Source organism: Notamacropus eugenii, chromosome 4 (genome assembly GCF_028372415.1).
Source record: "Notamacropus eugenii isolate mMacEug1 chromosome 4, mMacEug1.pri_v2, whole genome shotgun sequence".
NCBI lineage: Eukaryota > Metazoa > Chordata > Mammalia > Diprotodontia > Macropodidae > Notamacropus > Notamacropus eugenii.
This window is the reverse complement of record NC_092875.1, coordinates 61,547,512-61,575,343: the sequence shown is the minus strand read 5'-3', so window position 1 is coordinate 61,575,343 and position 27,832 is coordinate 61,547,512. Positions and strand designations below refer to the sequence as shown.

Genomic DNA, 27,832 nt, shown 5'->3' with positions numbered 1-27,832 from the left:
TCCTTCTCAGGGGCCCCTTCACGGCAGGAAGCAGGCCATGATAAGCCTAAGGCAGCTGCCTTGAATACTTCCTCGCCAGGATCCCAGCCCCCAGGTACTAGGCCTTCAGCAAAGTCCTGCCCTCCCAACAATTCAGTGACATAGCTGGTCAAAGTGGAGCCCCATTTTACAAATGAGGAAATAAGCAATGAGATGGAACAGTAATTTTCCCCAGATAATCCCAGAGCAGAGCCAGAATTAGAACCCAGGCCTCCTGCTCCTTATGCCAAGGGTCTAACTGAGGTACCACAGAATGAGACCTGAGCCAGAGATATTTTTAACTTTTTATTCCAATGAATGAGCCAGGGGGGGCTCGAGGCTGCAGGCTGTCACCATGTGACCTTCAGGGTCTTCCTCCGGCTGAGATGCACGCCGGGTTGTCGAGTCTACCCCACCAGTGACCTGGTTTGAAGGCAGACCGTCATTGGTGCCGGGTGGAAGACTCTAAGGGTCGGCGGAGACAGGTGCAGGAAGGGAAGGGGAACTAGAAGTAACAAGGTAGGTCCTTCTCAATCACCTGGAGGAAGAATAGGAGAGAAGAAGGGTAAAAAGGCATCGAGGAGCTCCCCACCTGCTCTGGATGCCCTGCTGGCAGAGGCCTAGTCTCCCAAGGCAGACTGGAGCTGGCCCTGTGGGCAGCAGAGAGGTCCCAGGGTCTGCTGGGGAATATATAAGCCTCTCCTCCCTCACAGTGCCCCAAAGGGCCAGGAAATGAATTCAGTTTGCCTGGGGAGCACTGGAGAAAGTCCATGTGGCACCTACCAGAGGCTCTTCCATGGGACCATACCGCTTCACCACACAGCCATCTTTATCAATAAGGAACTGGAAAGAGGAAGAGGAGAGTCATGAGAGCAGTGCTGTGTCCTCCCAGGGGCGGCCCATCAGCTTTATGGGCTGCTAAGTGCCTTAAAGGTGGCAAAGGGGGTTCAGTCTGTTCCACCTCTAGGCAGGATCCTGGCTGCAACACTGCTATCCCTCTTTGATGAAGAAGCAGGGCGCCAGAGAAGGGAAGTCATTTGCACCCGAATATCCTATGTGGCTCAGCTGGGACTGGAAGCCTGGCCTCCCTAACAGGCTTAGTGCAGAACCAGGTCTCACATTCAAGTCTTCAGCCTTCACATCCGGGGTTTTCCTCACTGTCCTTTCACTCCCTACTTGACCACCAATCTCCCTGCCCTGCCTAGCTCCCTCCTCCTCCCAGTATCAGAGCTGGAAGGGCCCCAGCGGTGCCCTCATCTGACCTACACTTAACAGACCCAGTGGGCATCCCTGCCAGCTTTAACCCTCTGAGCCCATGAATCCCCACCACCACATGGCCGACATCACCACCTCTGCCTGTGGCTCCAGGACCTGCTGAGACAGGTCATTCTGCTTCCTGGAGAGCTGACTGCCAAAGGGCTTCGTGAGGCCACAAGAGGAGCAACGTAACTTCGAAGCTCATCCCGCTTCCAGTGTGTCTATTAGCTAGTCAGGGAAGCTGTGAATTTGGTTTTTTCCTGGGAGGTCCAGCACCAAGAGCCGAGTTAAAGAACTGATGCTGACCCTCCTAATGCTGGGTCTCTGGATGAGTCCTGTACGCATCAGTTTCCTCACATGTAAAATGGGCTGTTCTGTCCTGAGACAACATCAGCTCCTTGGGAACAGGCTGTTTCATTTGCTTAAAAGTGTCTGGCACACAGTAGGCCCTTAATAAATGCACACTAGCTGGTTGGTTACTCCCACTCCCTACCTCTAGGGCTGTAATAGGACAGAACAAAAACCCGAAATCCTGGCTATGACACCTCCCACTGCTGCGGCTGGGCTATGATCACCTGTATCCACTGAAACATACATGTGCCTGTGCACACCCAGGGGAACATGCAGAGGGACAGTGCAGGGAAAGAGCAGACCAGGAGCCCAAAGAGGGACATCAGAGGGACTCAGTCACAGTGGTTCTGTGATGGCAGCCCATGATGCCACTGCCCCCCAGGATGACCAGGCTAGGCTTACCTTGGTGAAGTTCCACTTTATTGCACTAGAAAGGAAAGGGAACAGGAGGGTGAGCCTCAAACAAGCATCCGACACTACCCATCCCAGTTACCTCACAGACCTGAGTGCCCTCCCCCCCCCACCCCCCCCCACCCCCACCCCCCCGCACCGCCCAGCAGCCACATTTCTAGGCCTAGGTGAGCTGAGGCCTCATCCTTCTGTTGCTCCCTCCCTGCCATATCTCCCTCCCCACCCCCAAGGCTCTTTTCCCCACAGCTGTTACTCACTTGCCCAAAATGCCCTTCCCTCTGGGTTGGATTTTCATCCATTTCCACAGGGGGTGAGCATCGTCGCCATTGACACATATTTTGCTGTACATATCAAACTTGACGTTGTAGCCAGCAGCAAATTCTCGGATTTCTGCATTACTCCCTGGCTCCTAGAGGATGAAGAGTGCCAGGGACAATTGATCTAGGTGGAGGGGCTGGCTTTGCTGCCCACAGTTGCCAAGCAAGGAGCTCCTGCTTCAATACATTTCATTTTGACAGGCTAATGCTTGCTGCTAAGAACCTGCCCTCCACTGTCCAAAAGCCCACCCAAGCTTGGGTCCCTGGCAAAGGTCCCCCTTGGGCCCCCACCCCCCCCACCCCCCCACCTACCTGCCTCCCAAACTGGTTGCAAGGGAAAGCTAGAATCCGTAAACCACACTCAGCATATCTGGCGTGCAGGTCGACAAGCTGAGTGTAGTTTACGTCAGTCTTTCCTCATTGTGAGGCTACATTGGTGACAATGCAGACGCTGCCCCTGGAGGAGAGATGGGGGAAGCGATTAGTGGGGGGGGAGGAGGGGGCAGAGGTCATCCCAGCAGTGACAAACCATAACTGTATTTCCCAGAGGTCTGCCCTCTGTTCCAGGCCCAGGATTCTGGCATGCCTTCTAGATGCCATCTGGGCATGAGTGGCCAGCTCAGGTTACAGAAGCAGCATAATCATGATTGGCCTCAGGGAAGGGCCACCCCTTTCCCCCATGTGGGATCCTACCAGCCTCAGGCCACACCTCCCTCTCCTCACCTGTACTTATCCAGGGACACTATTCGGCCATCTATGTCCTTAGCAGAAAAATCGTGCATTGACCTGGCACATCTCCAGTCATTGCGGGAAGCGCACTGTAGGACAAAGAGAGGCTGCTGAGCCCCCCATGTGTAGCACCAACCTGGGGCTCGGGGTCACTGAGTCACTCTCTGGGCTGGCAGCTGATACATAAGAGGAGGATTAGACCTAGCAGCCTCAGAGGAGCTGGGTACAAATACTTCCTCTGCTGCTTACTGTCCAAGCCCTCCACTTCCTCCCCTGCCTATCTCCTGAGGGAGGGGGATGATCCCAAGGTGCAAAATGAAAAGGTTCCGGACATGGCCAATCAGGAGACTATTTTGCTTGACTATGCAAATTTATTTTGCTTTTTTAAATTGACTTGTTTTTTTCAACATTACTGCGTCTTCCCCAGTAACTGTTCCCCTCCCTCACAGCCATTCCACATGATACCATTTTTTTAAAGGTAAAAAAAGAGAAGAAAAAAATCAGTAAAACTGATGAAGACATTGGAAAAAGTCTGAAACTATGTACAGTACACAATTCTTATGGGCCTTTCCGCTCTGCAAAGGGTGGCAAGGTCGTAGGGGTCTTCTCATATCTCTCGCCTTGAAAGCCAGACTACATATATTTGTTATAAGGATTCTGGTTTTCTTTTTCTTTAATGGGGAAAGGAGAGAAAAATTCATGCTTGTTAATGGAAAAAACCAAACAAACCCTTTTAACACAAGTTAAAAGCAGAAAAGAGCCTGATTGGTGGAAGTGGTAGCTAGGAGAGAGGGTTTGCGGGGGTTGAGGCCCCACTGATGCTCACGCTGGCACAAGGCGGCCTCCCCTTCTCCCCTCAGCCCTTCATGATGCTGGATGGAGCTCAGAGGGAGGTGTAAGTCACCCTGCCTTGGCACAAGGTAAGCTCCTTAAGGCTGGTTTCAGTTCGGACTCCAGCTCATAGTTGGCACAAAGCAGGTGCTTAATAGTTATTTGCTGAACTTAGTCAAGGGAGCTGGCCCCTGTGGCTGCAGACCTTTCCACTGGAATTGCCCTCCTCCATTGGACTGCTCTTCCTAGGAGGCCCCTCTCTATACCGTGGCCTCTCTCCTTTCTGGAAAGGTCTCCAGGTTCCAAGACAGCTGGAGATAGAAGCCCTGGGACATTCCAGTCCACTCTAGAAAGCCCTTGACACCTTGGAGGCCAAACCTGGCTAGATAATCTCCCTTCTCTCCTTCACCAGGCGCACTGAAGAGCTTAACAGTGTGCTGACTAGTCTCTCCCACAAAGACAGGGCACACTGCCACATCATGTGATGGTGTATGAAACGCTCTCACAAGGCAGGTCACTCACACGCTGCACCACCTATGTCTACATTTACAAGAAAGGTGGAAATGCTGATCATCAGACTGGAGTTGAAAGTGTGCTGCAAGGTCTCTGAGGTTTGGCACCACATGTCCACTGTTCAAAAAACTGAGTGTTACATTCCCGACAGCCCCCAGGGCAGGGCTAGGCACAGCAGGAACTCTGGTATCTTTGGCTGGGGAAGGAGGGAGGGAGGACCCTGACCCAGTTCTTGACTCCCACTGGGATCCAGAATGAGCAGCTCTGTCTCCTTCCCGGCAGCCAAGCTCGGCAGGGCCCTACAGCCCTAGGACTCTAGAGAGGAGCAGTCATCTCACTGGCAGTGAGCACCTATCCTGGCCACAGCATGGCAATGGACAGACCTGGGCACTGAGCCCCACCTTTATCACTGAGAACTCAGCAAAGTCTCTGGGGTTGGAGCAGATTTCTGCCCATCAAGAGGCAACATGAGGTAACAGAGAAAAGCCCTTGGGATAGGAGGACCTGGGTTTCAATCCTGACTCAGTCATTTACTACCTACATGACCCTGAAGGGGTGGAGTCACTGAACCTCTTGGCCTCAGTTTCCCCATCAGTAAACGGGGCTACATATGTAGCCTGTTTGATCCTCCTGACAATCCCACAATTATGTCAAGCACTCTGAAACCTTAAAAGGATGGGGTCCGGATCCAGGATTTCACTGGATCAGGGAACTCTAGCATGAGGAAACCGCACCTCATATGCTCAGAGCTCTGGAAGGACCTGAACCCAGGCCTTCCTAGCTGGCTGGCTTGAAGGCCAGCTCTCTCTCCAAGCTGCTACAACAGCAGGTGAGGGACAGTCAAGCCTGGAAACCTTAAGGCATTATGTAAATACCTTGGCCAGTCCTACTCACTTCTAGGACACCCTGAGGTTTCCATAGTGTAGGAGCAGAGTCGGAGAGCTGGCATGGCTTTGGGAGGCCAAGTGTTCAGGTGGAAAGAGGTGCCAAGCTGACTTCTGCCCAAGCCTTTGGGCACCAGATCCCTTTATTGCTTCCAGGCTGTTTGCTCACTAGTAAGAAGCTAGCTAGTCCAATCCCCAACTTTTACATGCAGAGATCCTCTCCAAGATCTGAATCCAATGAACCCAGGAAACTGAGGCTCCAAGAGGTTGAAGTATTTCCCCCAATTCACACAGTTGCTCAGGACCAGAGGCAGGAGCCCAGACTAGGCCTGCAGGGCCCAGATGCAGCCAGAGCTTTGAGGCAGAGGCATCCTCCTCATGCCAGGTGGTCCTTCCAGTTTGACAAAGACTCAGTTCATCTGCACTGACCCTCTCATTTTATAGAGGCCCAAAGCCAGTCAATAAGCACTGATTAAGTACCTGCCTATTCGGTGCCAGGTGCTATGCTAAGGTTACAAAGAAAGGCCAAAGCCAAGTCCTGCCCTCAAGGAGCTCCTAGTCTAAAGTGGGAGACAATACTCAACATGAGGGCCAAACAAGCTGAATGCAGGCTAAACCTTGCCCAGGGTCCCAAAAATGGCTCCAATCAGGCTTCCTCCCAAAAGTGGAGACTCTCAAGGCAGGGCTGCTTTCATTTCTTTCTCTGTATGTCCGCAGCTTGGTACGATGTCTGGCACATAGAAAATCCATCCAGTCAGACACTTCCCCCCTGTGCCAATGCAGGTGGCACCTTCTCTGAAACTGCTCGTGCCCACCCTGGGCCCAGGGGCCTGGCATGTCACAAATACATCATACACGTTGACTGGACTGATCTGAATTAGGAGGAAGGCCAGGCCTGGAGCCTACATCCACACACTCCTAGACCAGGTCTCTTTATCCACGTGTCCCAACAGAGGCGTCAGGCAGTGTTCTGAGGCTGGCTCCCCTCAGTGGGTCTATTTGGGGGGAAGTTACCAAGCAAACACCTCAGTCCCTGTTCTCTACATGTGGTCTGGGCCAGCCCAAGCCTGGCTGTTCCTTGTGGTCTCCTTCTACGGCCTCTCAAGCACAGCAGTTTCTAGAGAAACAGTGGACACACCCATAAGATTACTCCAGGGAGGAAAACAAACCCAAATCTCAAAAATATTTACAAGCTGGAGGCTGGAGTGTGAGAGGCCAGGACACAGCAGAGGTGGTGAAAGCAGCTAGTCCAAGCCTAAAGTGGGCAGGGCAGGGAACAGAGGACTCCAGTCCCACACATAGCCCAACAGTCCAGAACAGACATCTTGTGATCCAAATGATTCAGCAGCCTCCCCTCCTACCTCTTACCTTAGAGCTTTCAACACTGTCCCCTAAGTCAGGTTATCTACCCACACAATGGGAAATAAGAACAACAATCCTAGCTGTCTATTTCTAGGCAGTTACTCAGTTCAGTTTAGTCAAGTCAATGTTATCAAGGCTAAGGGTGTAGAGATGAAAGGGTAGCCAACTTCTGGCCTCAAAGGGTGGTTGATCTAGCGGGTAGAGAGAAGGAAGAGGTATGTACACAGAAGTACCCAAATTGGAATACGATTAGTTAGGTGCACAGGAGGGATCAAGAGAGATTCTAAACAGCAGGGTTCAGTTCCAGTTGGGATCCATCAGGAAAGGGTCCCTGAGGTGGGCCCTGAAGGGACAGTAGGATGTCAGGAGGCAGAGGCCCTCTGGACAGTGAAGAAAGATGGGTTGGACTGGGGGGAAGGGGGAAAAAGAGAGAGAAGATCCCTGGTAGTAAGACCATTAGAAGCCTAATTACAACAATCCAGGTGATGAGGGCTAGGGGGTAGTGGTAGAAAGGAAGAAAGATGAGCGATATGGTGGGGCCAGAACGAATAGGGTTTGGTGACTGGACATGGGAACTAGGAGGGAGATGGAAGAAGCACCATAAACAGAGAGAAAAGGAGACACAGTATAGGGTGTTTTGTGCTTCAGGAGAAAGGAGTTCAATTTGATGCGCTCAGTCCAATAACAGTGCTAATATCCACTTTTTGGGCCCATAAACACACAATTAATGCCAGTGGCCCTGCCTCATAACCCAGAGGACAGACAGACTCAGCTCTCCTGACAAAATCCTTGGCTTTGCAGACTTCAGAAAAACTGCTACATTGTATTAATGTGCCTGTCCCCACCACCCTCCCTCCCATTCCCCCAATCCCATTTCCTCCTCTCTTCTTAGCTTTCCCAGCCCAAGGCCAACAGGAGTAGAGGAACAGTTGTTGACTTGTAGGTTAGGAGGGCAAGAGTTGCTATCCTGCTTTTCCAGATGGGGAAACTGAGCCTCAGGGAGGAAAAGTACATTCCCAAGGTCACAATTAAGACAAATGCAGATCAAGAACTCATAAGATTGGTAAATTTTAGAGCTGAAAACTCCCCCTCCCCCTCATTCTACAGCTAGGGAATTTCAGGCCCCAAAAGGTGAGTTTACAATAGGGGGAAGGGGTCTGTGAACTTGGATGGAAAAAATACATCTTTATTTCAATAAGCTTTAACTGAAATTTGGCATTTCCTGCAATTACTTAAAAACATTCTTCTCAGTAGGGGACCTATCCAGGCTGACAGAGGGATCCAGGAAGAGGCGAAAGATGGAGAATTCTGCTATAAATAGAGTTAGAAGTGACCTCGGAGGCCAACGCCCTTGTGTTACAGAGAGGGTCATGGGGAAACAGGAGGGTCTTCACGGGTCATGGAACTGGCCCTCTCATCTCAGGGAATGGAGAAAGAGATGACCCAGGGAGGTTAAGAGACTAGTCCTCGATCGCACCCCAAGAAAGCATCAGACGCAGGACTAGAACCCAGGGCCCTCCCTTCCCAGCTTGGGATCGAGGGGACTCAGAGGCCGCCTGGCCCGGCTTCCCCACCATTAACAGATAAGGAAACTGAGGCCCAATAAGTGAACCGGTGCCAGGGTCACCCCGCTGTCGAAAGGGCCTGCGGACCCCCGGTGCGGCTACTTCAGGGCACCCGCGGAAGAAACAAGCAGCAGGGTCGGGGATCTGCCCCCTCCGCCCCCTCCTCCTTCCCCTGCGCGTTCTGGAGGCCAGTGGGGGGGGGGGGGGGGTGGCCTTCGCCCCTGCCCCTCCCCCTCCCGGCTCCGGCTTCGGAGAACAATCGCCCGCTGACGTCTGGTCCGCAGCCCGGTCCCCTATGGCAACCTCCCCCACCGCGTCTCTTCCTCCCTCCCGCCACCCCCGCCTCGGCCCCGTCCCGGGATTTGGGAAGGGGTCTGGGCCCGACCCGGGACAGAGCGAGGCTGGCTAGGGGCGGCTCGCGTCCGAGGGCTGGGGGGTCGGAGGGAGGGCGGCTCGCGCGCCCGCCCCTAACGGCCCTGCGGAGGGGAGGTTGGGGCGCAATGGCCCCCTCTCGGCCGGGCCCCCCGCCTCGGCCGGGTCCCCCCTCTTCGCCTCTCCCGCGGCCGCGCAGGCCGCTCAGGCTCACCATACTGCTGGAAAGGCCGGGGGCCGCCAGGGCTGCGCACAGCAGAGCTGGCTTCACCAGACGGTAGAGGCGGCTGAAACTCATTTCGGCGGCGGCGGGGGAGCCTCCTTCCCAGAGGCGGTGCCCTCCCGAGCGCCCCAATCAACGCGCGCCCGGGGGGCAGGCCGTGCCGAATCGCCCCGCCCTCAGGCCTTCAATCACTGGTCCGAATTGTGGCGGGGCTGGATAGGCGGCTCAGTCAGCCAATCAACAGGCCGGAACTGTGGCCTCGGGGGGCGGGGTTTGGGGGTGTGGCCAGGACTGGGGCGAGGCATTGTGGAGACTAGCTACGTCCGCAGAGCACCTGACGCCCAGATTTCTCGTGGCCTCAGGGGATTGATGCTGGGGTCAAGTCGGTCCAGGGACTGCGGCTTTCCCTGTGTGGCTTATTTACCTGGACAGTGTTCCCCAAACAACCTGGCACTCAACTCTCTGTCTCCTAGACTGTGTAACCATAGCCTATAGGGTCCAGTTTCAGCCTGCTTAATCTGCCTAATGATGATGTAGAAGGGTAATTCGGTTATCAACTAAGCCAGAAAGTCCAAGTGAGTTATCTGCACATCTTTCCCAGCAAGTCACGAGGCTGACTCACAGGCATTCAGGGCTACTAATTCCAGGCCCCCAAGCGTAAATCCTCAGACTTGCAGGATTTAGAACCGGAGGGACCTTGAAGATTATCTAGTAAAATCCAAGAAGCTTCATTCCTTGCCAAGCCTGCATGGAAGCCTAAGGAAGAAATCCTCATACTTAGTATGTTTGGCGAGTTTTGGAAAGGGAAATTCCTTGGGACCAGCAGAGACAAAGAGAAGGGCTTTGTTGAGGGGTTCCCAGTCTTGATGGGATCAGGATCTGGGGAGAACTGTTAAAAATTAGGTTACAGAGGCTCTGCAACTGGGGAGTTTCCTGTTAATTTGATTTTCTAACTACCTTTCTCTGTTAAATCTTCTTAATCTCTGTGTTTTCTGGTCCTTTACAAATAAATCTTGGAAAACATACTCTTTTGGTCTGGAGTGTGTCGTTTACCTAGGATTCATTAAATCTTAAATTAAAATCCTACTTCCAACATTCCACCTTTGTGACCTTGAAAAACTCACTTGTTCTTAATTCACTTAACAACTAATTTGTCTTGTGCCTTCTATGGACTGGATGATCTATAAGATCTCTTCTAGATCTGAATCGATAACTTATGAAACTGGGGGTTCCCAAATGGTCCCTCTCTTTTGTTAGGTGGAGATTTAAAGAGATGACCCTAGTTATTGTAAATGAGATTCCTGTTCTGATATAAGTTGGACTAGATAACTTTTGAAGGTCCTTCCAAATCTAAGATTCTATGATTCCCTGGACACCAAGATCAGTGGGAGAAATTGACTACCTGGAAATAAACTGCCTTGACACTATTCCTCAGTATCGGAAAAAATGCTGAATGTGGAATCAAGACTGATTATCACTAAATTGCTATGTAACTTCTCTTTCCTCTTCTATGGACCTCAGTTTCCTTCTCAATAAAATGAGGTAAATGACATGGATTTTCATGAGAGCTGCATGACAAGGGCAATGACTTGTCTAAATTTTGTGTCTCTCCTGGCACTGAGCACAGAGAAGAAGCCTAATATTTGGTGATGTACCTCCCTCCCAGTTCTGACCTTCCAGGATCTCAGAGCTTGAGGAACGACAATTTGGAAAACTACGACTCCCAGGCAGCCTTGCTCCTAAAGACACGCGAGAATTTCTCAGGGGGTGGGGCTTTGCCTGGAGCCTCTAACAAAACAACTAACAGCCGACCTCCGAACGCTCAGTGGTCGGCTTGTCTGTCACACTGCCTGCTCCCTTACTCTCAGGCATTTCCTAAGACACCTCAGCCCAGACACGAAGGGGGCCTGCTGTTGGGCCTCACGCAGACGCACTCGTATCCATGTTCGGCCTCGCGCAGACGCACTTAGTTCCTTCAGGGTCCTAGTTGAGGGGCGTGCGGTACTGGAGAACTAGAGAGGTTTTAGTCCCTTATTCGGCCTGACGCGACGAGGACATGGATGACGAAGAGGAGACCTATCGACTATGGAAGATCCGCAAGACCATCATGCAGGTAAGACAGTAGTCTCCCTTGATCTCGAGAGAGGTAGAGGAAGGAAGTGAGCGCGTTAGGGTAGAGGGCGGGTAAGGCAGAAGGCTAGCGCGTGGGGGGTTATGAGAGGGGAGGAGGGAGAGAGAGAGGCGCGTGGGGGGTTATGAGAGGGGAAGGCTTGAGAAGCGGCGCGTGGGGGGTTCTGGGAAGGGGGAGCGGAAGCTGGAGAAATGCAGGGGCGGGGGGAGGCGGGGGTGGGTGTTGAGAAGGGGCGGGCCAAGAGCAGTTTGGTGAGGGAGAGACTTGAGAATGGGAGGGGGTCAGGCCCGCGTGGATCTTTTTGGAGGAAGGTCTGCGTGCTTTTACTTTACCATGTACTGTCATTTCATCAATCAGGAATATTTCTATGCTTTCTCTGAATCCTTGGGGTATATTTGTCATTTCTTATAGCACAGTGATATTCCGTTACATTCATGTACCGCAGTTTGTTTAGCAATTCCCCAATCAACGGGTATCTGCTCGGTGTCAGTCCTTTGCTGCTACAATGTTTTGATGTACGTGATACTTTTTATCCTTCTCCCTTGATGTGATACTTTTTGTCCTTCTCCCCTGGGCTAGCAGGGGAGTCTCTGAATGAGTGAATTTTAAAAGCGCTTATTACTCAGCGCTCTGCCTGAGGCTGGGGATGCAGATGGAGAAAGACACTCCCTGCTTTCTAGGAACTCACCTGGAGAAGGTGTCAGCTGCGAGTCAGATGGAAAGGTCCCATGGTCCTCAGAGTGCAGTAGCAAAGCAGATAGTAGGGTATCATTTTTAATGTTTCCACTGCTAAAGTCATTTCCATTGCTGATACCGAGTCATTTGATAGCTCCAAGGACAAAGGAAATTCTTTTCTGGGTCTTCAGTAACTTGTGACTGTAACACCTGCAGAAGCAATTGGTAGACCACATCTTCCATAGGACTTGTTTCCTAGGGTGGTGGCTGGGCTAAAAGTAGCAGGACCCGTGATCTAGAGGAGGACTGCCACTCCCAGGACTCTTGGGCTTGCCTCCTAGTTGGTGGCAGTTGGTATTGATAGTGGCAAGGAAGGTGAGCCCCTTCTCCAGAGTGATTTCTCCTGGAAGCAGGATCCCTAGCTAGAAATAGGGCTGGTGGGCTTGGGGATATTTAAAAAGTTTTTGGAGGTGGTAGTGGTTGATCTTGGCTGGAACGTGATGCCTTTTGTTTTTCTCTTATGATGAGGGCCTTGCTTCTTAAGCTGTGCTGATTTGCCTACTATGTATACAGTAGTTGGTGATTTGGTTTCCTTAAGGCATTACAATCTTCTACAGGAAACCTTTCCCAACCCTTCTTAATTCTAATATCTTCTTTATCAATTATTTTCTGTTCCTTCTACATATAGCTTGTTTGTACGTATTTGCTCATTGTCTCTCCCATTAGATTCTGTTGGGATCCCCCAAGATTCTGGGCTGTGTCCTTTGAGGTTTGAAGGGAGGTGGTGGTAGAGGTTTGACTCACCTTGAATGAGCTACCTCTTGTTACCCTTAGGGTGCTTTGCTGCATCAGCTAGCTTGTTTGCCTGTTTCATAGGCAGAGGCTATGGAGAGGTTAGTCACTTTTTGGGGGTATAATTCCAAATTGCTTTCACCAACAGTAAATTAAGTGTACCTGCCTTTTTGCACTCCCTCTCCAACATTGATTATTCCTATCTATTGTGGGTTTGAAGGGTACAAGGTGAAATGTCATAATTTTTTTTGGATTTCCATTTTTTTTAGAACATTCTTTCAAATGGTTAACAATTTGCCATTTTTCTTTTGAAAACTTTGTACATGTGTTTCGATCATTTATACGCTGGAGGTTGGTTCTTGGTCTTATACGTGTTAGTTCCTTTATTGTCTTGACCATCAGGCACCACAGACAGAAAGGCCCCCATAAGCACCAATATAGAAGCTTTTTTCATAGCAAAGAACTAAAGCAGATTCCCACAAGTGGGCATGACTTAAAATTGTGTGTGGTACATGAGTGTCAAGAATATTACTGTGCTGTGAAAAAAACAACAAATGTGAAGAATTCAGAAAGCATGGAAACATTTATGAAGTGAGGCAGAGTGAAGTAAGCAGAACTGGAGTGGCGACAACAATGCAAGTGGAATGGAGCAAGGCCGAACTGAATGCTGAGCAATTATATTGATCAGACTTAACCTGGAAGAAGAAGTGTGAAAATGCTGCAGAGGTGAAGACTGTGGATCCAGAACGTTATCTGTGGATCCAGAACATTATCTATGCTATTTAAAAAAAAAAATCCTACTTTATTTTCAGTTCCCAATTCTCCCTTCCCACAGCCATTGAGAAGACAAGAAAAACAGAGCTCATTACAGACATGTGTAGTCACGCACAGCTAGCTCCTCTTAGCCATATATCAGAAGGACTTTGCCCTGGGCCTGCACCTAGAGTCCCTTGGAGTTGTGATCAGAGTTCCCGAGTCTTTGCAGTGTTGTTGTTAGCTTATAAATTGTTTTGCTCACTTCACTTCCAGTCAGTTAATGTCTTCCCAGTTTCTTTCTGAAACCATCCCCTTCATCATTTCTGCTCTAACTTGTTCAGCCAGTTCCCTCGGGGATGGGCATCTGCCAAGTTTCCAATTCTTTGCTGTCACGAAGAGAACTGCTATAAATGTTTTTGCATGTCTCTCATTTTCCTTTTTCTTTGATCTCTGGGATATAGATGCATTAGCCGTTACCTGCACTGGTCAGCTCACTTTATACAACTTGGTTTTGCTGAACTGCTTCCTCCCTTCTCTGTATTCTTTGTTGCAAGGAATGGCTCTCTGAATGGAGCAGGGATATAATATAGTAGTATCTGTCTGGTCAGATCCTGCCCCAGGCATGCACTAGGTCTGTGACTGTTGCCAGATCACTTAACCTGACTGAAGCTGTTTCATCTCCCCTATTATGAAAATAATATTAGCATCTAGTTCATTAGGGTGATTGTAAGGATCAAATGTAGGCTTTAAAGCACTTTATAAATGTGAACTATTATTATTTTTCCCATTTTGCCAAACAAGGAAGTAAGATTTGGAGGGAGAGAGTTTGTCAAAGTAAGATCAGAGGCTGGATAGAAGAACACATTGAATTTGCCTTCAGAGCCTGAGGTGTAGAGGTTATAGTTGGGAAAAATTACCAAGTCTGTATTGTAGTTCTCAATATGTAAACGGGCCAGACTTGAGATAGCAATGGTCTTAGAGGGAGTTGGGACCAGGCTGGCATAATGCTCATTGAATGTGTCCCAGCTAAGAAAAGTTGTCCAGGATGAAGAGGTGATATGTAAAGTAAGAGGGATTCGGGTCTAGACGTGAGAGAAGTTCTAGGTAGTTAGTGAGAGTGGTTGAATGGTAAGTCATGAGTGAAATCTGTGTATTCATAGACAAAAAAAGTAAGTTTCTATCCCCTGCACTAGATGGAGTCCTTTCTGACTGATTATCTGGCTTTTTCACAGTTGTGTCATGATCGGGGCTACTTGGTGACCCAGGATGAATTAGATCAAACTTTGGAAGAGTTCAAAGCTCAGTTTGGGGATAAGCCCAGTGAAGGACGACCTCGACGCACTGATCTTACCGTATTGGTGGCCCACAATGATGACCCCACAGATCAGATGTTTGTCTTCTTCCCAGGTAAAGAAGAGACTAACTAGTGAGAACCCATTGTCCAGAAAAATAAATAAGATTTCCTAGCCCAAAATTTGGGGAAGTAGGGGGTATGTGGCTTTGGAATTTGGGTTACCAGTAAGTTTTAGGTTCTTCATTACAAAAAATGGGACTTTCTACCTAGCAGGGTTATGGGGAAAAAAGCATTTTGTAAAATGTTGATGTATTGTGGAAGTGTGAGTTGTGATTGTTTGAATTATGCTCTACCACACCTAGCAGGTCTGTCAGATAAGACAGTCTGACAAAGCTGCATTTGATCCAGTGTCTCAGATTCCAGGTGAACTCTCAGTTCTCCCAGACAGTGGTCCTGGGGTTGGGATGTTGGTGTTTATTTACATTCCCCCTCCCTACCAGAGCTGCTTCTGTGTTGTGTGCATCTAAATTTCTGTGTAGACTGGAAATCCCATCCAGGTATACCTGCTTCTCCCTTAAATCCATCTTGTCAGGACTCCCTCCTGTTTTTCCCAATACTCTCATCATAGAATGGAAAGGACCTCAGAGATCAAGTTCAGCTGCGTCATTTCACAGAGGCTACCCAGATTGGGGAAGCAGCTTGTCAAAAGCTGTGCTGTAGGTCACGGTAGACTTGCCAGCTTCCTGAACTCATGCCCTACTTTTCTCTTGTACACAGTGCCGCCTGTCACTTCTGGTATAGAGATGGAAGTGCTGCAGTCTTAGAAATTAGGCAGCTCCAGTACTTTATCGTCTTTGTTACCATTGCAGAAAAGAACCCCTAGGCACTGAAAGGCTGTGCCAGTGTAACTTGAGCTTTAGCTGGTCCTGCTGAGTTGGAAAGTTGTCAGTATGGGCCCAGCGTCAGTTAAGAGAGGTTCTTCACAGGAAGTTTGACCACTGACTAGTGAACTTTCTGATTATAGCATTTAAGGAAACCATCCACTAACATGTGTTTGGGTGGTAAGCTATATCATTATGGGAGGGAAGGTCTGCACTAAAAAATTAGTTCTTGAAGTATTGAATCGCAGTTCTGGGTCCATGGAGACAGAATGGTTCAGAAGGGTAAGGGTCTTCAAGTGAAAGTTACAATTGTAGCTGAAAATAATCTCGTGTTTTATCTTCCCAGAGGAGCCAAAGGTTGGAATAAAAACCATCAAGATGTACTGCCAGCGGATGCAGGAAGAGAACATCACCAGGGCCCTCATCGTGGTACAGCAGGGCATGACGCCCTCTGCAAAGCAGGTGCTCAGACCCCTTGGGGCCAAAGGAGAGAGAAACTGATCTCTCCCTTACCCTGCCTTTGGAGGCCAGTACTTTCTTGGACTGTTCCTGAGGCTTCTCCAGCTTTAGTTTGCAGTGCTTAGGTGGGAAGGGACACTCACAGTGTCGTTGTCCTGTTACCCAGAGCTGGGGCATCCAAACAGGAAGATGACTGAACTGTCCAGAATGTTTTAACCACTTCCTGTTTGGTTCAGGCATGAGCACGCTTACTCTTGTGTTCCCCTCTTGCTGCTAGAACAGTTTGTAAACCACAGTTGTAATTTGGCTATGTTTGGGGAGCAAAATGGGCCAGTGCTCTTCTGTCCTACTCAGCCCCTGGAGTCTTCACCCTTGTTGTGGTGCAGCTGAAAGGCCAGGACCCTGCTGTACTGAGGACCCCTTTTTTTGTTCTGTAATTAAGTCAGTTAGTCCTTTTAAGGAGTTGGAATAGAGCAGAAGAGGTTGGAAAGGCTTGCCATTTAGCCTTCCCCATCAGAGTCCAAGTCCCATCTCCAATGACCTTGCTCAAGGAACTTCTCTGAGCATCATTTTCCTCATGTGAAATGGGGGTGATATTTGCCCTCTATTTCAGGATTGTTGTGAAGACCAGTTTCTTCAGTCAATGTGGAACTAAGGGAATAAGCATTTATATAGCACCTACTCTGTGGTAGGCACACAGTCTAAGCTCTGTTACAAATATTATCTCATTTGATCCTCACAACAGCTCCGGAGGGTATATGTTATTATTAACTCTATTTTACAGTTGAGGAAATAGAAGCAGACAGGTTAAGTGACTTGCCCAGGGTCATAGAACTGTTACGTATCTAAGGCCAGATTTGGGTTCAGGTCTTCCTAACCTAGGATTCTATAAGCCAGCTACCTCATAAATAGCTTGTATTTTATATTTTTATTTGATTTTCTTTATTGTTGTGAAGCTTATCATTTAGAAAGCTTGGAAAAATTATACAAATAAGGATGAATAATTGTTAGTAGAAAAGTTATGAGGGCCTTGGCTTTGGATATAGCTAATTACTGCAAGGAAACTTGTTTTCTGGAGCTCTGTATAGGATTTGGAGGGCTTTGTTGCTGATAAAGAATTTCAGAGCTTAAAGATTCCAAATAATCCTACCCTCGCAGTTTAAAACAAACTTATTTATTATTTTTGTCTTTTCCCACTTTATTTTCCCTGAAAATGTCCTTCTGTTGCTTGGTACTGTGCAGTCATATTTCATTACATTCATGGACTGTAATTGTTCAAGCTCTTCCCAAGTGATGGCCGCTCCTCTAGCTGCCACTTCTCGGCCATGATAAGAGAGTTCTCATAAATATTTTTGCACATGCGGGGCCTTTCCTTCTCCTTTTATTGCTTTGAGAGGCATCCATGCTCATGGTATTGCTGGGTCCCTCTCGTTTTACAGTAAAGGAAACTCAGGTTCGTAGATTTCCCCAAGGTCACACAGGAGATAATGACAGAATCAGGTTGAAAATCCAGGCCTTCTGATTCCAGGCCTGTGAAATCCCACCCGAGTCATACGTAAGAATCAGTCTGAAGAGTGCTGGACTTTCTTCAGTGTTGGTTTCTTTTCTTTTCAGTCCCTGGTTGACATGGCTCCCAAATATATCCTAGAACAGTTTCTACAGCAGGAGCTGCTCATCAATATCACTGAACATGAGGTAAGTCACCACTCAGTGAACTCATTAGGAAAGAAGGAATAATTAGTGTAGGACCGCGTATCAGAAGCAGTGTGTGGCTAAGAACTGTATACGCAGCTGTCTGGGAAAGAAGATGAAAGAAGTCAGGGCATCTGCTCCAGAAGAGACTGAACAGTTGTAGAGCCTGTGCTGGAAGGGACCTTATGGATGATCCAGCTCAGACCTTCAGAGAGAAAGGAACTTGAATAAAGCTCTGTGGTTGGAAAAGTGGCAGGCCCTCCCTGCTCTTCCCAGGCCCTGCCCAGCTCCTCTGGTTAAAGAAGCAAGACAAGCGCTTCAGTAATTAGGAGCCAATGTGACAGTTTATGGCTCACTTCTGTGTTCCTATAGTTCAGGAGAAGGAAAGACCTGTGCAGCTAAAGCAGTAGGAAAATCCTTCATTCTTGAGGTTGTTGAGTTGAAGGGTGGTGGGATATGGAAAAGGGAGGGGCAGAGGTGGGAGGGATAATATGTTTAGTCTAAGGGGATGCCTAAGCAGCTTCCCAGGTGGTCATCAATATGGTGGTGGTGGCGGCAGCACAAGGAGCAGGGGGAAAGCCTGGATTAGCTGGAGCCATTCACACCTGAGCGTTTTGTTACTAAGTGCTTACTGTGTGCTAAGTGCCAGGAATCAAAATGGCAAGTGAAGATCCGCCCCTGCCCAGAGTGGGAAGAGCACATTTAGAAGAGTGTTGGCGTGATGCATGAGGCTTGGTCAAGTCAGGAAGTGTGCCCTTTTCAGAATCAGTGGCATAATTGATTTGATTGTGGTTTCAGACCTGGAAAGCTGGGAGCAGAAGGTACAAGGCTAGTGATTACAAGCTGCTGTAGCCACTCCAGAGCAGGCAGTGTTTTCCACTTTCTATCTTTGTATCCACAAGTGCCTAATATATGCTTGTTCATTGATTAGGAGATAAGATTCCCCAGGCGTGTAACTAATGGATAAAACATTCAGGAAAGATAGTACTAAGAGTACAGACTGAGCACACAGTAACTGATCTCTTTTCAGCTGGATTCTAGTCTAGAAACTTATTTTAGAACCGCTTCTTTCGATTTTCCTCCTAATTTCATGATTGGTTGATTTTCCTTACAGCTGGTTCCAGAGCATGTTGTCATGACAAAAGAGGAAGTCACTGAGCTGTTGGCAAGATAGTATCCTTCATGCCCCCTTTGTCGGCCCCTTTCCTTTCAGACATTAAACGCTTGGGGTGGCTGAGAGGGATGAGGGGAAGTATTGGCAGGGAGGGGATTGCCATAGTACCTACCAGACTCTTTACTGGGGCCAGAGTTAGTTTTTCTTTCACTCTGTTCATCAGTAAGCTTCGAGAAAACCAGCTTCCCAGAATCCAGGCTGGAGATCCAGTGGCACGTTATTTTGGAATAAAGCGAGGGCAGGTAAGGAAGTGGAGCAGGCCAAGGACATGTTGGTGGTGCTGCCAGCCTTCAGAATCACTCAGATTGGCAACCTCGGAGACGTCTTCATTTTCCCCTCACCTTTCCTCCTTACATACCCACCAGCCTTCCACCATCCACATGGCCAGCCCCTTAGTTCTAGTGTAGACCCTCATCTTTGTGACTGGCTTATTGAAGAAGCTTCCTCATTGGTTTCCCTACCTCATATGTCTCTCCATTCTCAAGTACTAAGATTTGTGACATCAGAAACTCCTTTAATGATGCAGACCCATGGAGATGCAAAATAGAGCTTCCTGAAAAGCACATGTGTGACCATGTCACTCCCCTACTCAGGAAGTATCAGAATTAAGCCCAGACCTGTGTTTGGCTCTATCTGGCATCTCTTCCAAGACTGATTTTTCTCACCATCTCCCCCACTCGTACCTGCTGTCTGATCCAGGATGCCCTGCTATTTTTTCCTTCATCTCCTACCTCTGGCTGCAAGGGGAAAATGGTCCCCCACATCTGGGATGCACTCCCTCCTTTGCTTCAAGGAATGTGGGATGTTTTCTTCAGAGCCCAGCTAGGTTCTTCCTCCTTCAGCAGGTCTTTCCTGCTCCTCCCTTTATTAGTGCTTTCTTCCTCTCAAGAGAGAATATGTTGAGTATATTTGAAGAATTCCTAAAATTGTAGATTTGAGCTGGAAAGTTAGAAGAAGCCTCACTTTACAGATAAGTCACAGGCCCCAAGAGTTTGAGGGACTTGCTCAGGGTCACATGGGTAAAGCTAAGTGGCAGAACTAGGATTTGAACCCAGGTCCTCCAAATCCCACGTTATTCCCACTGTACCACAGCGCTACCTTGAGCACTACTCAGAGGAGGGGCTCATTTACTTTGTGGAAAGGATGAGACTGAAGTTCATGGGAAAGGTGACATTTGAGTTTAAGGCTGAACATGTTCGTACTGTATGTTTATTTTTTCTTTATATCCAACAAGTAAAGCTGGCCTTTCCTTTTGGATTTGTAGGTGGTGAAGATCATACGACCCAGTGAGACTGCAGGCAGATACATCACTTACCGGCTGGTGCAGTAACTGGCAGCTGGCTCCTGAGAAGTAAGTGCCGAGTTGTTCCTTTCTTACGTCCCGTTGCTTATTTGGGGGAAGGAGAGGGCAGCGCCACGGGGTGGCGGGTTAGTATTTAGGATATTGGCTTCATTTATTTGGATCCATCTGTTATACAGAGAGCACTGCGGGGGGAGCAGAAGAAGTAGAAGACGGGATTTCTTCCCCTCCAGGGGCAGCCCTCTTCAGTCCCAGCTGGCATATTCAGCCCGGGCCTGACTGTCTAGTCTAGGACCTATTCCTCCTATTACATAAGTCCCTCAAGATAGATAGTTCTTTTGCTCAAGTTTTAGTCCATCAGCCTGTGTAAACCATGTCCAGAGCAGTGGGTGTGGGGAGGGGGAATGTGTTCTTCCCTTGAGCAGGGTGCCCACCCCCAAGGGCACATCAAGCCTGGCAGTCTACTCTGGCTCCCGGGGTATCATCTCTTCCTAGGTCATCTGTTGGTCTCTTCAGATGTGAGCATCACCTTTCCCATTCCATGCTTAGTCTCTCAGGAACAGCCCTGGCGATGGGGAGAGGGAACATCAGTACAGAGCTATGAGGTTTGCCACACAAATGTCTGCGTTCTGCTGTGGTCTGAGGTCACTTCTTTCTGCCAGACTCACAATGTTTGCCTTGAAGACCCTGGAGAAGGAGAATCTCAGTGGTTTGTTATTGGGTGGGTCCTCAGGTGACCTTGAAGTCCCAGTTAGCATCACCAGTGGAGCTGAAGGATGCCTTGTGAGACTACAGAAAGAAAGAAATGGCAGGAAGGGAGTCTTACAGGGACCTGGCTCCTGCCTACTCCCCCACCAAGGCTGTCTGCCTGCCCCTTGCCCCCTACTCAGACTTTGCCTTCTGGGGAGCTCTGCCCAGGCTCACCTTCCCAAGGCTGTCTTCCATTTCACCCTCTGCCACTGAACCAGGAGATCCCCCAGGGCAGGACTGTCTGCCCAGCCTGCCACCAAAGGGCTGAAAGTCAGTGCTAAATTGTATCTCAGAAAGTGCAGCATTTCTTTGGTGTGTGTGCTTCCTCTACTAATACGTATCATGAAAGCACCAGATAAGGGAATAAACTTCAGTGGGTTCAGACATTCTTCTGCTACTTACCGGCATGACGTCAGACAAGTCACCTAACGCCCTGACCCTACTGTCCTCATCCTTTTCTGTGTCCTTTCATCCCCCTTCCTCTCCAGCTCTCTTTCCTGGGCTCTTCCTAAAAATGATCTCTCTCTGTCTTGGCCTCTCCACCCCGCACACTTCAGTCTGTTGTTTTATAAGGTGCTGTGGCCAGTATTAGACACCTGTTTGGCCCATCCCCTTGCCCAAACCTAAAGCTTTGCCAGCATTAAAGGATCTGGCAGTGCTGGCACAGGCTCTAAGAGCCCAGGGTCCTGTCCGCTCTGTGAGGAATTGTTGGAACATTTTACTGGAGGTGAGTTGTAAATCTCACTGAGTTTTGCCTGATGAGTTGCTGGGAAACAAATTCCTCTTAAGCCCAGTCTGAGCCACCAGTGGCCTGTTTTTAAGTATCCCAGCTGTAGCATTTTCCCTGGTGGGTAGCAAGCAAACAAAAGCACAGTCTCTCATCTCAGACCTCTATGGTAAAAGGATACCTTAATCCTTTGGGTGGAGTGAGGATTGTGCAGCCATTCAGGATTTCACTTCTCTCCTGGTAGTCATCTGACTCTCCTAATTGATCCCCTTGCCTCAAGTCCCCTTCCTCTATCATTGGTCCTCCACACAGCTGCCCAAGTACTTCGCTTAAAGCACAGTTCTGACCATCTCACTCCCATTCTGTTGACTCCAGTGGCCTCTGGGATCAAATAAACTGGGGTTTTTTTTTGTTTGTTTTTGACATTGTAAAGCCCTTTAATTCACAACCTGGTTCTTATGTTACTTCCCTTCTTCCACTTGATGGTCCAGCCAAACTGGCCTTGTTTCTCACACAGAGCTCTATGTTCCCATGCCTGGAATGCTCTTTCCTTACCTCTGAATTCTTAGCTTCCTTCAAGACTTCCCTAAAATACTGTCTTAGTGCCACCCCATGAAATTACCTTGTCTTAATTTGACATATATTTGTGTGTGTGTGTGTGTGTGCTATTTAGCCCATCTGTAATGTCAGCCTGAGGGCAGGGACATTTGGCCTTTCTCCATATCTGCTATTTGGCATGCTGCCTGGCACGTGGTGGGCATATACTAAATGCTGTTGTTTGATTCCTCTTTTTCCATGTCACCCAGCATCCTTGGAGATACACCAGCCTCAGTGTGCAGAGCAGATCCACCTGGGAAGAGGGCTGGCTTCTATGCCACATACTTGTAGGCTGCTGTGTGTGCTGCCTAACCAGTGAACAGAGCATGGGTTTTCCCTCTCACTTGCTCAGCAGGACTGAAATTGGGAAAAGAAGAAATATCATAGGATCTTTTTTGGAGGAGAGAGGTGGGAAGCATAGTGGTTCACCAAATAAAATGTATATCATGTATCTTGGTCTCTAATCCACCCTTTGCAGAGCTGCCAGATAATCATGCTGCTGTGCAGGTATGATCATACTTTTCATGCCTAAAACCAACCGTGGTTCTCTGTTGTCTCTAAGATAAATGACAACTCATCTTTGACCTTTTGTATCCTTTACCTTCATGTACTGACTGCATGGTGTTCCACCTGACCTGGATAAGCAGTTAGTCTGATCTTACTCTGCACTGCATTGCCTTTTGTAGGCTTGAACTCATAGCTAGAACCCCTTTTCTTAATTTCTGCCCATTGAAATCATTATTGGCTTGTAGTCTGAGGAACCATCTCTTCCGTGAAGCTTTATCGTTGGTAAAAGGGGTACTTCAGCATGGTGGAAGTGGTGCTGGACTTGGAATGGGGAAGAGCCAAGGGCTGAAATCTCACTGAGCCTTTGATTTCCTTATTTGTTAAATGGCAGTACCTGCCCTGGGGTTGTTGTGAGAATTGAAAGGGCCTAATAAAGTGCTTTGCAAACCTAAAAGCACTGTGTGAACATCATCTACTTCTGTAAAAATCATCTCACCCTCATTTTTCACTGTTTTAGATTTTTACCTTTGTTAAACTTTACCTTTTATCATACTTGTTTGTGCATGTCCTGTCTCCCACATTAGATTTAATTGGAGGGTAGGGAATATTCATGTTTTTGACCCTAAGTGCCTAGTATAGTGCTTTGTCTATGACAGGTACTTAATAAACAGTTTAATTGAAATGTGTGGTTGATATTGCTTTGAGAAACAAGATCTGATCTCCAAGTTTTAGATAAATTAGTGCCAATAAATGAAGGAATTGGCAAGGTGAAGGTTCAGGGTAAATTCGTAAACCTTTTGGGATCGAATTGGCACAAATGAGAATGTGACAACTATTTCCATATAGTATCTATTCATTCTTTTCTCTGGGGACTTGGCATTTGGCCCAGCTGAGAATGGCCCTTGGGGCTGGTGCCTGGGAATGTTGCTGTGTCAGCAGCCTCACTCTTAGGGCCTCCAGAATGAGTCTGGCCTTTTTTTTTATTATGGAGGTGCCAGGAAGAAGACCCATTGGCAAGCTGCTTTGAAACAAGGTAGAGGCAGGTGTAGCAGAACTGGCAGAGGGAGAAGATGCCATTGTCACCTTAGATTTCTGGTAGTATGCAGGCATGAGTTTGTGACAACAGCTTTGAGAAGCCTGTGGAATATTCTGCTTGTCTTCAGAGGACAGAACTAGGACAGAGTAGACTTTCCAGATGCAGATTAGATTGTGTATAAGGAAAAAGAAGCATGCCCCCTTGTGGCCTTCACAACAGCACATTGGTTAGGAGAATTTAGGCTACATCTACCCTGATGTGTCCTGTATGTGGCTATTCATAGACTGAGTTCGCTTTCAAAGATGCTGCGCTGCTTCTGTAGGGAGGTTCCTCTACTCTCCTTGACTTGAATGAGATGCAAACAGAGAACTCGTAGCTCTACTCTGAGCCCTGGATCTCCTATGTAGCTCAGTTGATGATTTCCCACTACTCATGTCTTAAATCACTGTGAAGTTCTCAATTGAGGCGACTAGGATGAATTGTTCTCTCAGAGGAGGAAATGAGTTCCAAATTTTATTTTAAGCAAATGAGTTAATATTTTTAAAATGTGCATTTCAAAGTCCCCAGCAAGATGGAGAAAACATTTATATAAACCATGAGTGTTGTGCTGCCAAAGGACACCAGACTGATTCTGTCCATGGCAAATAACATGCCCTGTCCACAGCTGCCGAGCTGAAACAGCGCCTTGGCCCCAGTTAGTGCTGCCCATTTATAGAACAATCTTTCCTGCATTCTGAGCACTTCCGCAGCAAGCATGAAGCTAGCTCCTTCCTTTCTACCAAGGGGTGAAATCAGACCCAGTAGTGCTCAGTTTGGCACAGGGGAAAGTCAAGAGACCTGGGCTTGAATCTCAGCTCTTAACATAGGGGCTCTATGATTATGAACAAGTTTATTACCTAAGCCTCAGGCCCTTCTTTGGTAAAGCTGAGAGGAACCTTGCATTATCTACCTCAGGGCTACTGGGAGGAAAGCCATTGGTAAGCCTTAAAGCAGTGTTTATGTGTTCGTGTATGTACATACAAATATCATTTCCAGGACAGATGAAGTTTGGCTTCAACTTTATAAGGACGGTATATTAAAACTGAGGAATAAGAGTTGGCTTCCGGGAGAGAAGAGCCAGTCACCATTCCCATGACATTTCACACTGTGTCACGTGGGAATGCTATAAAACATCTTAGGCAAGACCTCTTTGACCCTCCTAAGTACACTTAACATTTCACACTGTTCTGGTAGAGTCCAGACCCAGAGGGATTTTCTCAGTTTGTGAACCCAGTCTCCTTGGGCACTAACTCCAGCCATGACCACCCCACTGGGATAAAAGGGCCCTACACCAGACACTATTCAGGATCTCTAGGACCGTGATCAAAGGCTAGGTCTGAATTAGAGGGGAAATGGATCTTTATGTGAAGATTGTGGATTTCAAAATTACTGTGTAATTTGCAATGTCTAAAACTCCTGCTCTCCTACCCTAACCTCCCTAGGTAGATCAGGAACCTAATGCTGTACAAGGGCTGTAGCCCTGAAATCTGGTTCATTTTTTCAATCACCCTAGGCCCACCAGGGGTCAGGTAACAGATTATTAAAGACCCAACCTACATTACAAGAGAAGGAACCCGCCTACTCAGTGCCTCTTCTATTATGCTAGAGGCAAGGCATTTGGGCCTCTGGGGGTGCTGAATCCAATATGGCTCAGGGGATACATCATACTAATATTTTTCTCCTGAGAAATCCCTCATGACCCTACACCAAAAAAGTAAAAATAAAAACATTTTTTTAAAAAGCAACCCATTGGCAAAAATCACCTATTTTAAAATAGAGTTCTGGCCCTCTGAAATAGGAGGCCAGATAGCAGTTGTCAGGAATCCCAAAATACTTCCGGATCCATGGAGGAAAAAAAAGTTTAAAAAATTGCTGGAATTCCCATAGTGGGGACCAGGAAAAAAGTGGCAAGTCAGGATAACCTGAGCTGTGACAGTCATCTAGCTGTCTAATCTATATTCAGACAAAGTTGCCTTTGTGGAGTTCTTTCTGGAGAAACCCTGTCTGCCCAGAACCAGCTGCAGACTTAGGGGTTAATCACCCCAGATCTCACCCAGGCAGTCCTCATTCCAGGTTTTTTTTAACGTCCCAAATAAGTCTATTACTTTCTCCAAATTCGATTGCAGAGATCAAACGCTCTTCCAACAGCTTGAGTTCAAACAAACTCTGGCCACCTTTCTCGGTGAGTGCCCATGGTGATCCTCCCCCCACGGAGCCGGACCGCAGGGAGCTGCCAGGCACCTGCCTGCACCTCCTGGGCAGAGCTGGGCCCTGCCTGCACCTCCTGGGCAGAGCTGAGCCCTGCCTGGAGGGTGTTATTGGACTGGTTGGAGTTGTAAGATGAGAGCTGGAGGACCAGAACCTCTCTGCTTGGATCCTGACCTTCGTCGCCATCGCTCTGCTCCCCTCTCACTGGGTCCAGGTGCTCCACACTTCCTCTGTGGCTCTGGGACCCTTCCTCGGTGCTGGTCTCGCTTTCCTGCTTCATCAAAAGGCTGAGACGCAGGGTGCTGGCACCATCAGATGCCTGCAAGTCTGAGCTGTCCTCCGGTTCTGAGTCAGAATCATTGGAACGATTAATGGATTCTGGGAAAACCAAAGAAATAAAAGCTCACACAGTTAGGTCTTTTTACAACTGACAAACCACTTTGCATATGTTCATTCAGTACACATTTTACTAAAACACCTACTATGTGCACTGCACAGCCTGACACATTGGGGCTATGAAGACACCAAAAAAACTAGTCCCTTCCCTTAAAGAGCTTGCCTTCCCCTAAGGCTACAACAAGATAAGTAAATAAACAATCACCTCTGAAGAAAGAGCCCCAAAAACAAATCACCACTTCCTTGGGCCTTAGTTTCCTCACCTGCAAAATAAGGGGCTTGGACTTCTTGGCCTCTGAGCTCCCTTGTCGCTCAAGAAAGGATTAGAACTGGAAGAGCTGACAAGGGAGCTCGTACCAGTAGAGGAGCCAGCACAGGAGTGCAAGATGGCAGTCACAGAAGACTAGGCCACTTGGGCTCTTGGATTGTATAAAGGGAAGTAATGAGACATGTTTTAAAAGGTAGGGGGGAGCCAGTTTGTGGAGGGCTTTAAAGGCCAAACTCAATTTCTACTTTATCCTAGAAGCAATGAAGAAAACCACTGAGGTTTTTTTAATTAAAAATTAATAAAAAGACATGGTCAGAACCAGGCCTTAGAAACTCAATTACTTCGGTCATTAGATGGTAGATGGATTGGAGACAGGAGGTCATCAATTAAAAGACTACTGGCTGCCACCTTAGCAAGAGTGAAGGCCTAAGGAAAGTCAAGAGAGGCAGCCAGGAGAAAGAACTGACAGGAACTGAGAAATGACTAGACGTGGGGATGGTTGTGATGGTTGTGACCTGAGTAACTGGAAAGATGGTGGTGCCTTCAGAAGAAATAAGGATGTTCTAGAGGAGAGATTGGTTAAGAGAGTAAGAGAAGTGATGGACTGGATCTGAAACACTATAGGTAGAACTGTCCACCAAGCAGTTGGGGCTTGGAGACTTGAGAGTCCTCTAGGTGGAGACACAAACTGAATCCATGTTATCGTCTGTTAAAATAATATGTTATCATCTATATTTAAGCTAGCCTTGAAATTACCCCTTACTTTACCAATAGTGTTACTCATTTTATGTATAGGGAGAGAGAACATGGCCCCCCAGATAGAAGAGAGGGGGCAAGAAATGGATGCTGATCCAGCAGACGAGACCAAGAAGAAACGAGACAGGAATGAGCAGAACTGGGGAAAAGCTGAAGTCCAGGGAAGAGAGAACAGGGAGGAAGGCGAAAATGAGGGAGAGGGATGGTCGAGGGCATCGCAAGCTTCAGAAAGGCCAAGGAAAGTACAAACTGAGAAAAGACCTTTAGATCTAGCAGGTAAGAGATCAGTAACTCAGGAAAGAGCAATTTTGTTTGGGTGGTGGGTAGGAAGCCACCTTACAAGGGGTGACAAAGTCAGTCAACAAGCATTTATTATAAAGAATATAAAGACATAGCGCCAAAAGGTCTGCAAAATGCTTTACAGCTACCTTCTCACTGGAGCCTCACAACCACCCTGGGAGGTAGGGGCTATTATTATCCCCATTTTACAGATGAGGAAACTGAGGCAGATAGATTCAGTTCCTTGCTCAGGGTCACACAGGTAGTATCTGAAGCCATACT

At 48.1% G+C, this 27,832-nt stretch overlaps 3 protein-coding genes across 9 annotated transcripts in view; 1 reads left to right on the top strand and 2 right to left on the bottom strand.

Moving 5' to 3' along the window:
- Positions 1-311: 311 nt before the first annotated feature.
- On the bottom strand, positions 312-18,862 carry GPX4 (glutathione peroxidase 4). Of its 2 annotated transcripts, none has more exons than XM_072601369.1 (7): positions 18,800-18,862; positions 3,078-3,172; positions 2,667-2,811; positions 2,295-2,446; positions 2,029-2,053; positions 802-861; positions 312-556 (listed from the first exon to the last, which is right to left on the bottom strand). In XM_072601369.1, exons 1-7 carry the CDS (start codon positions 18,845-18,847, stop codon positions 524-526), a joined length of 558 nt encoding a protein of 185 aa, XP_072457470.1. In that variant the 5' UTR covers positions 18,848-18,862; the 3' UTR covers positions 312-523. The 2 variants fall into 2 exon arrangements, with proteins under 2 accessions (XP_072457470.1, XP_072457469.1); XM_072601368.1 differs by lacking the exon at positions 18,800-18,862 and adding an exon at positions 8,825-9,021.
- On the top strand, positions 10,602-23,250 carry POLR2E (RNA polymerase II, I and III subunit E). Of its 3 annotated transcripts, none has more exons than XM_072601367.1 (8): positions 10,602-10,946; positions 14,420-14,594; positions 15,709-15,824; positions 17,436-17,516; positions 18,628-18,686; positions 18,851-18,929; positions 19,952-20,038; positions 20,537-21,121. In XM_072601367.1, exons 1-7 carry the CDS (start codon positions 10,890-10,892, stop codon positions 20,015-20,017), a joined length of 633 nt encoding a protein of 210 aa, XP_072457468.1. In that variant the 5' UTR covers positions 10,602-10,889; the 3' UTR covers positions 20,018-20,038; positions 20,537-21,121. The 3 variants fall into 3 exon arrangements, with proteins under 3 accessions (XP_072457468.1, XP_072457467.1, XP_072457466.1); XM_072601366.1 differs by having other exon boundaries at positions 20,483-21,121; XM_072601365.1 differs by lacking the exon at positions 20,537-21,121 and adding an exon at positions 22,271-23,250 and having other exon boundaries at positions 10,616-10,946.
- Positions 23,251-24,104: 854 nt separating this feature from the next.
- The window catches only part of ARHGAP45 (Rho GTPase activating protein 45), a 47,173-nt gene continuing 43,445 nt past the window's right edge, over positions 24,105-27,832 (bottom strand). For all 4 annotated transcript variants that reach the window (XM_072601363.1, XM_072601362.1, XM_072601361.1 and 1 more), the window contains one exon: positions 24,105-26,229. In XM_072601363.1, coding sequence (XP_072457464.1) covers positions 25,799-26,229 — 431 coding nt within the window. In that variant the 3' untranslated portion in view covers positions 24,105-25,798. The remainder of the gene's footprint in view (positions 26,230-27,832) is intronic.